The 16,049-nt window shown below is 36.6% G+C and overlaps 1 protein-coding gene across 3 annotated transcripts in view; it reads right to left on the bottom strand.

Annotated features, from left to right (window-relative positions):
• Positions 1-7,508: 7,508 nt before the first annotated feature.
• CCDC197 (coiled-coil domain containing 197) overlaps positions 7,509-16,049 on the bottom strand; it is a 580,999-nt gene continuing 572,458 nt past the window's right edge. For all 3 annotated transcript variants that reach the window (XM_044074581.1, XM_044074582.1, XM_044074583.1), the window contains one exon: positions 7,509-9,131. In XM_044074581.1, coding sequence (XP_043930516.1) covers positions 8,922-9,131 — 210 coding nt within the window. In that variant the 3' untranslated portion in view covers positions 7,509-8,921. The remainder of the gene's footprint in view (positions 9,132-16,049) is intronic.

Raw genomic sequence — 16,049 nt, 5'->3', positions numbered from 1 at the left:
AAATTAAAGAATATGAGTGGATTTTAAGGTTTACTGGTGACCGTTCTCCTGGCTTGAACAGTATGCTGAGCCTTAAACCAATTTTGGTTAAGCTCAGTAGATTGAATTTATAATTATGTATATTGTTTCTACAATATGAATTTTATAATATGAATTTTATGTGTAATTGATTATTAATCATATTAGCAAGCTGAATTTTAAATTATTTAATTTTTTTTTTTTTGTACTATAGAATCATTGCTATCTGTGTTGTTTTAACTGTGCCTTACTGAGTGATACTTATGGTCATGTGATTTTTGGGCTGCTAACCACATGACTACTTTGGGCCTGTATATAAGATGAAAGAAATTTTATAAGTTTGTAGTATTGAAGAAGGATTATGTCCCGAAGCTCTGCTGTGTTTTGTCATTAAAGTGGTTTTTCCTTTTGGATTGTCTGCTTGCAGTACTTTGGCACTTTTGATATTTGTTACATCCTTGTCTTATACCACCTTTCATGCATATTTCTTTATTTACCCATCTATTGACTAACACTCTCACTCTATTATTTTGAAATTCTGACATACACACTCTCCTAATTATTTGTCCTCCCCACGGTTGCGTGGCCTCCGAAAGACATGCGTGAATGGGCATGCCTTCGCTGAAGGTTGGACATCGGGCTGGCAACTCGGCACTATAAATATCTACTGCCAGTCATTAGTGGACCGGAGTTCCGCTGTGGCGACTCCTAACCGGGAAAAGCCGAAAAGACAAACATTCCATACTTCTCCATAACATCCCAGAAAACATCATGTCTGACTGTATCTAATGCCTTGCTAATATTGGGTCTATGGTTAATCGTTGACGACAAACAACAATATCCATCGAACGGCTTTTAAGTGAAAACTAACTGTCAAATGTGCTTTTTGTTGTATTGGCTCATCATCATAAATCCATTCATTGAATACTCATAGTTGGCCATTTTCAGTATAGAATAGCAAATCTAACCTTTCCTTACTGTAGTGCGATCCTGGAGTTGCTATATATAATTTGTGGGGGTGTGGGGGGCACAGCCCCCACATAGTAAATGTCTGGTGCTAATCTAATCTTCCTGTAATGCTACTTCCTTGTAGATGGCCAACTATGAGTATTCGATGACTGAATTTACAGTAATGAGCCTATACAATAAAAAGCATGTTCGGCAGTTAGTATTTGCTGAAAAGCTGTTGGATGGATATTGTCTTTTACGATTAACCTTAGACCCACTAATATCACCTACCATAAGTTTCACATCCTCCTTTTTACTTATATCATTCACAATCTCTCTCACAAACAGTAACAATTGTTGACATCCCTTCCTTTTTATACCATGTATACTTTCTTCCATAGTATCACTCATCCTTCCTTTCATTCTTCTCTATATTATTCTCATAAAAAAATATAATCAGTGTTTAGTGTAATGAACCTCCATTTTTTTATTTCATTTTTATCATTTTTCTTTCATATAAATTTTAATATTCCATTGCATAACTCTTCATAAAGAAACCCTTCCTTCAACCATTCATTCAGTACATTTACAAAATGCTCTCTTTGCCAGCCTGTTAATTTCTTGTATACTCCATATACCATATACCATATACCATCTGGGCCCGACACTGATTGAACAGTTACTTTCCCAAGTACTTAATTCAATTCACTAATAGAAATTTCTTCTTCAAATTCTTCCTTAACTCATTCTGGAAATATTTTTTACTTTCCATTCTCTCGCTCTCTCTCTTTTTTAATCTTATTCATATTTACATGCTGGACTACGATACTCGTAATTTACACTTGTGTTCCTTTTACCTCTCCTTTTATATTTTTCTTTTCCCTCATTATACTAATATCCTCCTTTACTATTTTACCCAAATATGCAGATACCTCCACCCTTGTAAATAATATCTCTGTCTAAACAGTAACGCATTATTTTTTTCTCGATTTCTTTTATATGTTTCTATTTCCATAGTATGATACTCTCCTGTATTATTCTCTAAATTCTCCAATACATTTCCCATACTTCACTTTCTCTCTTTCTTATATCATTTTGCAATTGAAAAAAGTACTTTTTATACTTCTTTTTAAATTCAGTCCACCATTCAGACTAGTTTTTATAGAAGTCCTTCCTGGTTATATGATCCTTCCACAACTGCAATACTTCTCACTCTCCAGTTTCATCCCATAATTTCTCATTTATTCTTTTTATTTCCTTTCTTGTTTTAACACACACCCTTTCTTTATCACCTTCATCAATCTTGCTAAATGGTCTGAAAAACCCATCACAACTGCTACCCCAAGCCTTCAGATAATAAAAAACAAACAGTCTCAGATTCAAGTGTTCTACTTATATAACTCCATTGACTTTTGTACCATGAAGTTAATTTAGCACATTTTGTCACATTCTGCATTTTTTACAACTTTCCCTTTCTTTTTACATGTTCCCCTTAAATCACATTTAAAGTCCCCTGCAGTTACAATTTTCATTTACACCACCACAGTGTAATATTTGATGAAACAGATTATCTCTGTTTCTTTGCTAGTTACATATACATACAATTCTACAATTCTATAAACATTCTCCACCTTACATCCACAACAGTTAACCTTCCCATCCTTACCAACATTGCATTTAGTATTTTCACAGTTTTTTATACGACACAGCCATTCCAGAACAACTTTCACTTCCTAAGTTTCATATTATATTTCCTTTCCACCACACAATTTTTCTGTTTGTAGTCTTTCTTTACTTATCAGTAATTTTATATCCTCTATCACAGTAACGTCCACATCACAATGTTAATAATACTTTTAACATTTACTGAAAGTACTTGGAAAATGTTGCTTTTACTTCTTTTTAAGTGTAGGGGGAATATTTTTAAATTTTTATTTTCTTATTTTTACTCTTTTTCCAATTGAATATTTTTCCTGAGTTTATGTATAAATAATCCTTGATCCCCAGAATAATATTTTTCACTGGCTAGAACTTAAAAAAAATATATATCATCATCAATCCCTCCTCCTGACCTCTCTTCCTGCATGCATTCTCTCTTTCCTCATTTTCCCCCTCTATTTTATCTTCTTCTACAGTTCTTCTTCAACTTGTTCATGCTCTTCCCCAGCCTCTTGTTGTCCTTCCTCATGTATGTTCACTTCCCATTCCCTTTCTTTTTCATTATTTACTATTTGCTCTTGGCAATCCTTGCAAACGTGTCTCCTTTTTCACACAACCTCCATTCCGGCACACACCTTCTTGTTGTATGTCTTTTCTCCCCACACTGATTGCATTCTAACCTGTCACAATCATTAATTAAGAGAGAAAAGTCCCCAAAAATAAACACATTTTAGGCTGGCCAGCATAATGTAATGTCCCTCTATGACCAGTCACAAAAATAACACTTAGTGTTTCACTATGCTTTTTTTTTTCACTTTGAAAACAGCTTCCATCCTCTAGCCTCTATTGCATACATTTCTCTCATCTCTAACTTTCACATTATCATCAATATTTTCACACAAGAACTGCATGCATTTTTTAACATCATCTCCTTCCATCATCAGTTCTAAACTGCAATGCAACACTTTTTAATATTTAAGTTAGTACCAGAAAATAAATACTTGTTCCATGGATAAATGTCCTTTTTGTTACACAGTTCCAGAAATGTCATCATCAATCCCTCAGTTTCAAATAATAAGTTACAATAAGTCTCTGTCCCAATATGTAAAACAAGACCACATTTCTTGAGCTTTGAAATCCGGACCAGTTGCCAAATTATTCCATACATATCTGTTTATTGCAGTGTCATTTTTTTTTTTTTTTTTACTTACAGTTTGTTGCTGCTCTCCTTTTCTGATTGCTGTCACTGTTGCATATGTTTTAGTTACTGCACTATCTGCTGCCACAAAACCAGACATCTTCTCAGTTTCTTGCTGCTTTTTACTTTACTCTATCACTGCTGTATAAGTTTAACTGCTGCATTCTCTGCTGCCACATCACCTGGTTCCTATTCCACATTACCATCCACAGCATGTCTGAAAAAGTTATTTGTCACCTTGCCCCATGAAACAGCAGAACTGTCACTTGGATAATGCTGCTCGATTATTTTTAAAAGAACATCACCTGCAAGCCCTCCTGATACCAGTTCTGTTGTCTGCACCACTTCAGCAAACTTCCTTACTTCCTTCTCTATGAAGACAGCTAAGCATTGCTCATTTGTAACACCACCCACAAATGAATCTTTGTTGACATTCTGAAGCTTCATATTGAGTAAAGTTTTCTCCAAAGTCTCACTTTCCACTTCCAAACTCTCCATAGCTTTTCTCTCCTCCTCTGTGCTGCTTCTTCCCTTAGGCCTCTTTCTTGCTACTGTAGGAGCCCTCTGTCACCATCTAGCAGCTCCAAAGAGTACAGAAAGTTATCCGACGCTTTGGCCAAATTTCACCTAGCAGTATAAATATCACCACAGATCTACCCAGAAAACAGGCAGCTAGCTTAGAGGGACTAACCCAGCCAACAAAAGATAAATAAAACAATAAACTATTTTCATAAGGCTGCTGCACAACACAACTCCTAAATTATAGTCAGTACTGCTTATCCTGCAAAGTATGACTTTAAAATCTAGTGTAAGCCACGCAATCAAATGCTCGCTGCAAGTAGACAGGGTAGACCCTACCTAAAGGGATATCTGCTAAGTGGTAATTTGGATATTTCACAGTTACATTTATCACAAGAGAAAGAGTTCAAGAGGCAGACAGAGGAGGGCACAGAATGCAACTGCTTAAAGAATCCACTAAGGGAGGATGGTGACATCAGTTATCAGCAGTGTATACAAATATAATAAAGTACGATCCTTACAGAGATAAGATTAGTTACATTCAAGGTCTCATGCTGACATCAGGCAAAGTCATAATACCCAATCAGCTGATAATCTATGTTACAGAAAACCAATAAAATGCTTCTGAGAAATGTGAAGTATAGAAAGCGTGTGACGCGATACATTAACCAAGAAGGTAACAGCAGATAGCCTTGCACAGGTCTCTGGATTTTGTAATAAGTACCACATTCAGAATACTTAAGTAAAATACTGTCACTTGATATAATAGAATTGTTTTCAAATAGGCTGAGAAATGATTAGTTTCATTTCAGAGATGACATATAATCTTTTTGGATTAGCTGAAGTTTCTAGAAGTAATGAAGCTGAGAACAAATGTGATTAATTTTCTGAAAAGCATACAGGTATAGTGTCCTTACAGATACTGTGTAATAAAAGTGATACTTATGACAATGGTCCTTAGCTCATCAGTCAATTGTTTAAAAAGTTTGCTAGAGAACGGGAGTATAAGCATGTCTCTTCCTGCCCATGGTATCCCTAAAGCATCAAGCAGAGATGAGTATCCAAACTGTGAAGAACCTTGTGTAACAGCGCTGAAGAGGGAGATTACTTAGCTGCCCATGCTAGAGTAAAGAAATATGCCATTACAAGGAATAGGACTGCTGCCAGTGCAATTTACAATGTGTAAAAACCCAAGAAGTAAACTGCGTATAGCTACTTTGTTGCTAGTACTTGAGGATTGAGATAATGTGATGTGATTTGTTGCTGAAAAGAAATCAGACCATATATAAATTATTATTATGATTAAACTGCCAAATTTTTTTCTAGTTTAAAGAAAGGAGACAAGGGCAGAGTACAAGTACCCAAATAATGTGCACAAAAGTAAAACAGAATCAGTTATTCTAGGTAATGAACCGTAACCAAGATCTTACAACATGCAAGAGTCTGATTCACAGTTATATAACAGGAACTTACGACATCTATGCAAGACTGTCAGGCATGAATTCAATTTAAGGAATCAAGTTGAAGATGGGGGATTTTTCCCTTCCACAGAACCAGTCTGATGATGCCTCTACCTGCACCCAGTCAGTCATTCATTCCACAGCAATCATCCTATTCAGTCTGTGGGGTGACAGCTGAGTATCTATTGGCCTGGAGAGAAGCCTACATGCCATTTATTTCTGTTCTTACCAACCCCAGGAAGACTGACTTAGCTAAACTAGACTCCTACTATAAGAAAATAGCCAGGTTCGCCTCAGACTCCTCATATAGATTACACCACTACACAGCTTTAAAGCAGCTCAACTGGATAGAATTTCCCCAACTCTTACATTATAATCAACTTACTGTAGCTCATAAAATTCTGTATCAACCAGAGAAAACTCCTGTACTACAAAACCTACTTCATCCCTACTCTAGTAACAGCAGTCTCCAGTCCAGTAATAAATTCCTTCTTGAAGTAACTAAAGCAGTAATGCAGCAGGGGAATCCCTCTTCTCTAATTTCATGTCTAAAATTTGGAACTCTCTACCTACCCACATATCTACTGTCTCTTCCTTACTGTAGTTTAAGAGATCTATAAAAACTCACTTCAATACTTCTTGGCTATGTTCCTGTACTACTTCAGGCTAGATCCACCGGCCATTTCCTCACTGTAGTGTGATCTTGGTGTTCATATATTTAATATGCAGGGGGTGTGGGGGGCACAGGGGGGCATAAATAGTAGAGGTAAGGTGAATAACATGGGTGGAAGATGGGAATGTCAAAAATGTCGAATACACATTTCCGTGTTTCCCATTTTTGACATTCCAATCTTCCACTGTTTTGAAATACAACATTATTTTTTGATGTTGCAAATGTTCGACCCATCCCCTTTCGAATATACCATAGTAAACCAAAAAAGGACCTGTGTCCAGTGGACTTTCTCAGTTAACAAATGTAAAATAAATAATAAATGCATTTCTGCCCTGGGTAGCTCTATTAGCCCATTCATTCAGTAAGGTGACAATCTTCCCGTTAATTCTATGGAGTAATCATCTGCAGGTCTGGAGAGAAGCATACATCCCATTTGATCCTGACCAGGTAGCACAATCACCCAATTCATTCACTAATAAAGAGAAGTAGGTATTAGGCAGTGAACAGATTGCTGGTGCTGCACAGCAGCTAATCCCCCTTAGTGGGGTAAACCCCTTCTTTGCTGCATCTTTCTAAACTCTGTTGCATGCTGCCTACCACAGGGTAAACATCTCCACATGGTCACTCTGCTACACACAGTAGCAATACATTTTCCTGCACACATGCTGCATGGGTACAGTATCTAGTGCTCTCACTAGGTGACACCATATCGACAAGTTATAGTCACCTCCCTCCCCAGGATGGTCAAACCAGCAGTAATCACTCATGGCTATCCACCTTGGTGAGCTAGGTCAGATGCCCCAGCTGTTAAGTGAATTTGGCTTACCTGAGCAGTAGTCAGGGTTTTAATCCTTCTCTGCTACAGGAGCTAGCTAGTAGTACAGGAGTTTGATGAGCACACCATTGTCTCTAAGAATAAAGAGTTCACAAGTTGTGAATGACTTTACTATTAGAAAATATCTGAAACTGTGTAAAAAAGGAAACTGGGTCTGGCAAGAAATCGTAAGAGTTCTCATGAACAAATATCCAGTTCTAAAAACATGATCCAGCTCTGTAATAGAGACACCAATTTATTTGTAATGAAATTATATAGCATTAGAGTTGAACCACAACAAGAATTTGTACAAATTTCTAGATTTACAAAACCAATTATGGAAGCAAGAAGATAAAGTGATGTATATATGTATATAAAACTGAGGATCATTCAAGAAAGCAAAAAGCAGTAAATAGTGTTTTGATGATATGCAAAAAGCCCCTGTATATGACTGAACTGTGAGTAATTACATGACATACTAGAGAAAACAGATGCATTTCTAAGGTTCTGGGTAAAGCTACTACAGAAGTTATTAATTAAGAATATAGTTTATAGCTTTTCTGACTAAACATGCATGTAGAACATAACTTTAGGACATGAGTGTCTGTTCTCCTGCAGCATCTGCTGTAAAGATATCAAAATGTTAATATTCCATTTGTCTCATACTTCATCTGTTTGCCATTGTGACTTCTTCAGCAGTAGGATTGTACAGTAGCCACTGCTATAAAAAACCTGATTGGATCTTGAGAAACAGAGGTGGGTAATCCCAAATGGTATGACTTACTGTTATATTGACCCTCTCGGAAAATAATTACCACAGTACCACTTATATGATTTATTTAATGAATGGCAATGCTGAAGGCTAGATATTTAAGCTACGTGGTACAAGTATAATGTAAATGTAAATGCTGTGTCATAACTGTAAAGCTCATACTCCTAGCAGGAGGTAATACAGACAATCTGCTTCAGGGTTTGCACTTTATGGTAAACATCACTGTGACAATGTGGAACTGACTGCTGCACTAAGAGGTCACTGTGGGAGGAGGGAATTCCCTTATTCAGAGATGCAGTGTTCTCAGAGTTGAAATAATACATAAGGAGTAAAGGAGGTGAATGCCACTGTTTGGGGGTGTGGAGAAAATACCACCCCCAACAAAACATTTTAAAAACATTTTTAAATGAGTGTTCACATTCTTGCTTATAAAGTTAGTTTTAAAGGACATTGGAATTACGCCACTGTTTGGGGGTATAGAGAGAAAACCACCCCCAGCAAAACATTTTTAAAACATTTTGAATTAGTGTTCACATTCTTGTTCAAAAAGTTTGTTTTAAAGGACATTGGAATTACGCATTACTTTATTTACATGAATCACCCACAACAGCATAGTACAAATGATCAGATTTCATTTAAGACATACATGTATCATATTTAACTGGTAGAGTGTCTAATAATGATTTAGAATGAAAAGTTTATTAAGTATGAAAATGCTGACTTATTACAATTAAAATACATACATCCAGCTCTGTTACAAGCATTTGAAAGGGAAACATCTAGGGGCTTTGGTCAACATGATCCATTCCCTTCAGAAGAATAAGGCAGAGCAACCTTGATTAGCTGTGAACTGAATGGAGCTAAGCTTTCAGACTTGCTGATTTCGACCTGATGTTCTGAAGAGTTTGTGTCTTGCCAGTGCTTCCTAACGAACTCCTGCTTTTTGACTTTAGTTGAGTCGTTCCGATTTCTTTGTTTGTTGTTAATTCTATAGCACTTGACAGTGGAGATCTACAGTCTTCAGACAAAGCAGCCATTTGTTCAATATTTTTCTTCTCAATGATGAATTCCTAAAATGATAAAATTTATGCTGTTAATATGTGCATTAATCTATGGAAAACATAAAGTGTAATAATTTCTAAGAGACTAGATCAAAGAGCCAGAAGTACTTATAATTACATGTCTACTACTTAAAATAACATTTTGACAAAACATACATTTTAGTTAACAGTGTCAAAGGCAGAGGAACTGTAAGGAATTTACTTCAAATTGTATAGCAGTCTCAACATCAGCTGTGAAAACAGCAGGTTAAATAATAACAACAAAATAAGGATCCCATGACAAATCTGAAAGTGCAAAAACATGTGATAGTTCAGAATATTTGTACGCTAAAGCTCTTAAGCCACTGTTGGCCACAAACGTAAGAAGTAAAAACAGAAAGTGTTGGTGTAAAAAGTCTCCAGAAAATATGCTCTCTGAGATTAATGACAGCAGTAAATAGCTCTGAAATAAATTTATCACATTTATATGTTTTAAAGTAAACACTCAAACTGTATTTATGTTAGTGTCAGTGGTGCAACATGTAGCACACATTGCTGGTTCTATTCTCACACTAGATATTTGGATTGCTGACACTGTAGTGCAGTATAACAGAGTTTTTGCACTCCTGAGTCTGTCATCCTTCAGATGAGACATTAAACCGACGTCCCATCTGCTGGAGTTGGTGGTACCTCATACAGATGTAAAATATTTCACTGCACCTATTAAAAAGAGTACAGGGAAGTTCTCCAATGCCCTGGCCACATTTCCCTTAGTAGTATAAACAGCACCTTGGGTCATTCCTGAAAACAGGCTACTAGCACAGTGGGACTAATGTGGTCACAAAAGGGCAAATAAATAAATAAAATCTTTGTTTTTTGTTTTCAAGGAGTAGGAGTGATGTAACATATAACACCAAAACTAATGTATCAATTTCAAATGGTGCGATTAGTCAAAGTAAAGTTTTCCCTCTGCAGACAAATCTTTCAACCCTAAGTGAAGTGATTTTGGAGTTCATTATATTAAGTTCAGGGATGCAATGTTTTTCAGATTATGTGAATACCTTTTTGATCTGGCTGTGTTTTGTTTCAAACAGCATTTGTATTGATGTTTGTCATATAAAACAGTGTAAGAAACTTCTCTGTGTGGAAGATTTTCAGTCCACATATCTCTAGTTAATCACTGTATATTAATCAGATCAGATAATAGTAAAAAATAAATAAATAAATAATTTGAAATATTGTACAGAATTACTAAGTATTCAAAAGTAATCCAAGCATGGCAGGCAGTCTGTTTCTAGTTGAAAATCGACTGGAAACAGACTGCCTGCCTTGCTTGGATTACATTTGAACACTTAGTAATTTTTTATTATTTTTTTGACTATTGTCTGATCTGATTAATACAGTGATTAACTAGAGATATATGGACTGAAAATCTTCCACACAGAGAAGTTTCTTACACTGTTTTGCTTTTGGACCCACTATACTTATTTAGTGGGTTGTTTGAGACTTTGGGGATACCATGGAGATTACTTATTTTTGATGTTTGTCATATAGGTGCTCTATAGCCTTTCTGCTACAACTCACTCTTAAAAGACAGCCTTACCTACATGCCGTAAACAAGCTGTCATCATGATACCCTCTTCTGTTATTACCCAGCATAAAAAGTGTGGTGAAGTTCCAGACCCACGTTAGTCCTGCTTATTATAGCAATTTATATTTTGTAGGCTTACACAGTGCTCCAACGTGTGGTGTGTTGTTTAACAGAGATGGGGTTTGGATAAGACATATTTTAGGCTTCACTGCAAAGGTTTGTAGGGTGGGTATTTGGCTAGTGGATGGCTGGCCTCAGAGGTCCTTCTTCCTGCTTTTCTGTGGGAGGGTATGTCAAAGACAACTTTGTCCTAATGTTTTTCCTGTCATGCCTAACCATACACTTCATGATGTGGGTCACCAAAAGATCTTATATTCTGAGCCAGTAACAACAGCACCCTCTTACCAGAAGGAAGAAAAGTGTCTGGAATACTTAATCTCTGCCTCATGGCCAACTCCCTAGATATTCAAAACCAGTACATACCAGAACTATATTACTGGAGGTGAAACTACAACCAGTGTACCCATAAGACAAGTGATAAATGTATGAAACTGAATCAGTTCCTTTCTTTGCTTACAAGATTTAGTAAGGTAACCGATATGAAAGTTGCGTGTAAGAATTGTGGTTTTTCAGAGCAGTCAAATCTCAATGAACTCTGACAGGGTAGTGTAACAGCGGTTTTCCCCTTACTCCAAGGTGCTATGATCCCTGAGTTGAAAATATATATATATATATATATATATATATATAAATATATATATATATATATATATATATATATATATATATATATATATATATATATATATATATATATATATATATGGATCCCCTACACTACACTGACACACCACAAAGCCGACACCCAAAACACCGACACCAAAAGACCAACACAACACACAATACCAAAAACTCACAAAACCAAACACCATAACACCGACACACAAAACGTAAACTACACATTACACACAACTATATATGCACTAACCTTAACCCAAACCCTAACCCTAATGTCTGACACTACTGCACACTTACCCTACCTGTACCCTAACCCTAAGTCCGACACTACCGCACACTTACCTTTCCCGCACCCTAACCCTAAGTCTGACACTACCGCACACTCACCTTTCCCACACCCTAACCCTAAATCCCTCACTATCGCACACTTACCTGATCCGCACCCTAACCCTAAATCCCTCACTATCGCACACTTACCGAGTCATGCTCATAAGTTGCCCATGTTGATGTTTCAGCTGTCGGGATTTCACCTTGTCGATCATCTGTGTCGTCGGTCTTCTGGTGTTGGTCTTTTGGGCATAAAAGTAGGATTCATAGGATTTATAGGTATCATGACATTACCTTTGGGGGAACACTTTGTAAGCTTCAGGAGATCTAGTACTTGATGAATGTTAACTGCAACAATGCAGGTTCCAATTACAAATCCCCAAATTTAAAAGTTATGGAATATGTTTATAGTAATTGGCTTTGGTGAGAGATTGCAGTTATGTGTTACGTGAACCATTTTTGTTTCACCTTAGCCAGGTACTTCTCTTTCCCATGCAGTTCTGTGACTAAGGAGTTTATATATATATCTATCTCTATCTGTATTGATTTATATATTGTATGCATGTGTGGCAGTAAAAAGTTTGCAGGGGGCTTGACCCCTGTATCAACTGTTTTACAACTAATGCCACCCCAAGTTTTGTCAGTCTTGCTTTTTAATTTTTTTCTGAGAAAGTCTGATTCATTTAGCTTGCTGTCAGGGAGTTATTATCTTGGTTCTTGCAAAGGACCCATAACATTTTAAATATAGATGAGGTTCTAAGTCTGGCATAATTTTTAGCTAATATACTAACTGCAATACTTGTTTTTTGAAGATTAGAGGTTTAAGGAGGAATGAAAAACCTGTCTCAAAGGGGAACAGACAACTTTTGTAATGCAGATATTATGTTCCAATCTTTAGGTAATAATTAGGATGAAAAGTTTTTGGGGGGAATTAAGGTGAAACAGTCACTCAAAGAACATTTTCATTGTAGGTCAAAATAGGATCCTATGGAAGCCAAACTGACAAGACAGGATAGAAATCCCTAATGTAAAAAAGGCAAGCCTTTACCAGTAAACATTTAAGATAATCTGGCATATCTGGAAGTTGAACCTAAACTGGCACCAACTACTTGCCTTCACATCTGTTGGAAAGTAAAGTTTGTGCGTAAGTATGCTTACTATAACAGCAGATATTAAAGAATGGTGACTGTAACAATAAATAATAAGACTTGGGTTGTAATCACCTTACTGTTGTCTCATCTTGGCCAGAAATTGCAAAATGAGTGGCTTATTCTTTTTGGAATTCTAATGTAGATCTTGCACTGGGTATGCTGCTCTGACCCAGGTAGGTATAAAACTCCCTTAAATTTGCCACATTTTTGCATGTTTTTTTCAATTTTGAGCCAAAATAAAACTCCCAGAATTGATGGGTGGCTGTAGCATGCACATTTTCCATTTTATGTGTGTGACGGTATGCTATTCCATTCAGTGTGTTGACATTAAATGTGCATAAGCATATTCACACTTCCAAATAAAGTAAATATATTTTGAAAAATGTGTAGAAAAAGTTTTGAGATTTAAAATTAGAACACTTTATGGTCAATGCCTTAAATGCTTAACATTTGGTATAACAAAAGGAGCTGCAGAATGAAAGTAACTTAGCACACCAAGTACTGTAACTAAAATACCAAACAAAATACTGCAGTATTAGTATCAGCCAAGAGGCTGTAAAACATTTTAGAACAGACATATCATAGCCTCCAGACAGGCTTCATGTCAAGAGAATGGAGGACTGCAACAGTCATCCCTCTGCACAAGGGCGAGCCATCTACTGACCTGGGTAACCATAAGTCTGACTAGTCTCATATGCAAAACCATGGAAAGAATTATCATGGAAATCATAAATAATGACACAGGAAACCTTCAGACACTGGATTTAACCTAGTTTTCTTTTGTCAAGGGCAGGTCATGCCTTCTGAACCCGGTGGACTTCAATGCAATGGACAAGGGCAAAATGATGCATACTGCCTACCTTGACCTGGCCAAAGCATTTGACAAAATACAGACTTGGGCATTGTAAACAAACTCACAAAATTAAGTACAAATCCCAAAGTTACCCATTAGTTAGCCAGCTGGCTCAAAGATAAGACCCAAGATGTTAGGATATGGGTGTCTACCTCTACAAAAGGACCAGTCACTAGCAGAGTTCCTCAAGGCTTGGTGCTGGGGGCTGCTTCTTTTTCTCATTCAAGGCTAACAACTAGGGCCTCTGTCTAATTAAGTCTACAGATGACTGCAAACTAGGCACAGTCATAGAATCCCCCAAAAGCACAAATACCCTCCAAGAAGGCCCGACACATTCCAATAACTGGTGCCAGAACCATGGTCAAAAACTCTGTACCAAGAAATGTATAATAGTATCCTCTGGGAAGGCAACTACCTCTTGAAACTACCACATTGATGATACACTCATAAGAGTAGACCCAGTGGACAGGGATTAGGGAATAAATGTAAAAAGTAATCTGGCCTTTGACCATCATGTGTTTATGATAAGGAAATCATTCTATGTTGCCCATCTTATAAACAAGAGTATGGAAACTAGGTCCAAGGATACCATTGTTTCATTGTACTTAGCCCTTATCACACCAATTATTGATTACAGCTCTCCCTTCGGTTGTACCTGACCAGGCAAATGTAACAACTGGAGTGTCCACAGAGGGTCCTCACAAAAAGAATACAGGGCATTAAAAACATATTACACAGACCTCATCAAAATTCCTGTACTTGCTCACCTATAGAATGCTGAGAGGCAATCTAAGCCTGGTATACAAAACATCCTCTGATCCTACTCTGATGGACCTTTTACACATCTACAAAACAAATAGCATTAGAATTCCCTAAGCTAGGGGCCTAAACTCATCTGCAACATAAACAGGACATGCTGGACGGACAGTTATGTGTTTCAGAGACTACCCCTTCTCTGAAACTGGATTCCCATACATGTAAAGCATAGTTCTTCCCTAACTCAATTCAAGTGTAACTTGGACCAGTGGAAGGGGAATAGGAACTTTACCCCTGGTCTGGTGTCTATGTCTCTCTTAGACAGTGGCAGCTTGTAAATGCTTGACCACTCATGCCCAAGCCTACATATAACCCTTAAAAATAGCCCTCGGGTATCAAAATGTGTCTGATATATTTGAGAAGCATGTCTAGGCTTAAAAAGGCACCTCGAGGTAGTTAGTCTAGTAAAAACCTATAAACCTTTAATTATACTGGGAAGCAAGAGAAAAAGCACCTTCAGAGGAATGAAAATTCTGTAATAATATAACAACATTTTGTAAGAAGCAGTAAAAATGATATGTCACTAAAAGTACTAAACATAAATCTTAGATTAAGAGAATACTGTTCAAATCTAATGAAGTAACACATTTGCCAGGACCAGCTTTAGCTGTTAAAAGCAATAAAATGGAGCCATATAAATATATTTACATAAAAAAGGGATGCCTTAACAACATACCTTAGAACATAGCTGTGATGGCATATATGAAATCTTATTTTTCTTTTAGTAAGGATGTAATTAAATGTGAAATGTAGGAAAAGCTGTACTAAGCTAAATTTAAATGCAATTATGTTTTTTTTTTCAGAAAAAAATATAAAAGCTGTATGAATGATGTCTGTGATTGCTACTTCCAGTGAATGTGTCAGCATGCACAGAGTATAAAAAACTGTATAAGAACCTCCAATTGTCTTTTAAGTAGAGATGCAACAGGCCTTCAAACTGGAAACTGCACACATTTAAAACCAACATTCAAAATCTACACCAACAGGAAATAGAGCACTTGAGGCTCTTAAGTTCAGAGAGCAACTGTTGACCAGCGTCAGTTAGACTTTTCCTTATGCGGTATGCACTGTGGAACTCTTGGGCTGAGAGGTCATACCTGAAATCTACTGCCTGTGGGTCCTCTATGACAGGTAAATGTCAAAGGTAGACAGAGTACAGTACATCTATTAGTTATCACCTAGTATCAGTATCTAACAGCTTACAGTGTTTACTCTAAATGCCATAACTCTCTCTCGGTTTTGGATAAATCCTTTATTTTATATTCTCCTATGCAAGTATTTTGCTGCTGTGTTTTAAGCTTACAAAAGTTCATTGTTTATTTGATTTACTTCAATCAAATAATTTTATTACTTAGTTTCAAAATGATGTGGCTAGTTGTTTACTTTCTAATATAAGGGTATGCGTAAAGTCTTGGTGACTTGTTAAATGCTACCATTTGTTTTTTCAGAATGACTGTTTTAGCCATGGCTAC

This window comes from Protopterus annectens, chromosome 6.part0, assembly GCF_019279795.1.
Source record: "Protopterus annectens isolate FY-2018-M chromosome 6.part0, PAN1.0, whole genome shotgun sequence".
NCBI lineage: Eukaryota > Metazoa > Chordata > Ceratodontiformes > Protopteridae > Protopterus > Protopterus annectens.
This window is presented reverse-complemented; position numbering and strand designations above follow the sequence as displayed.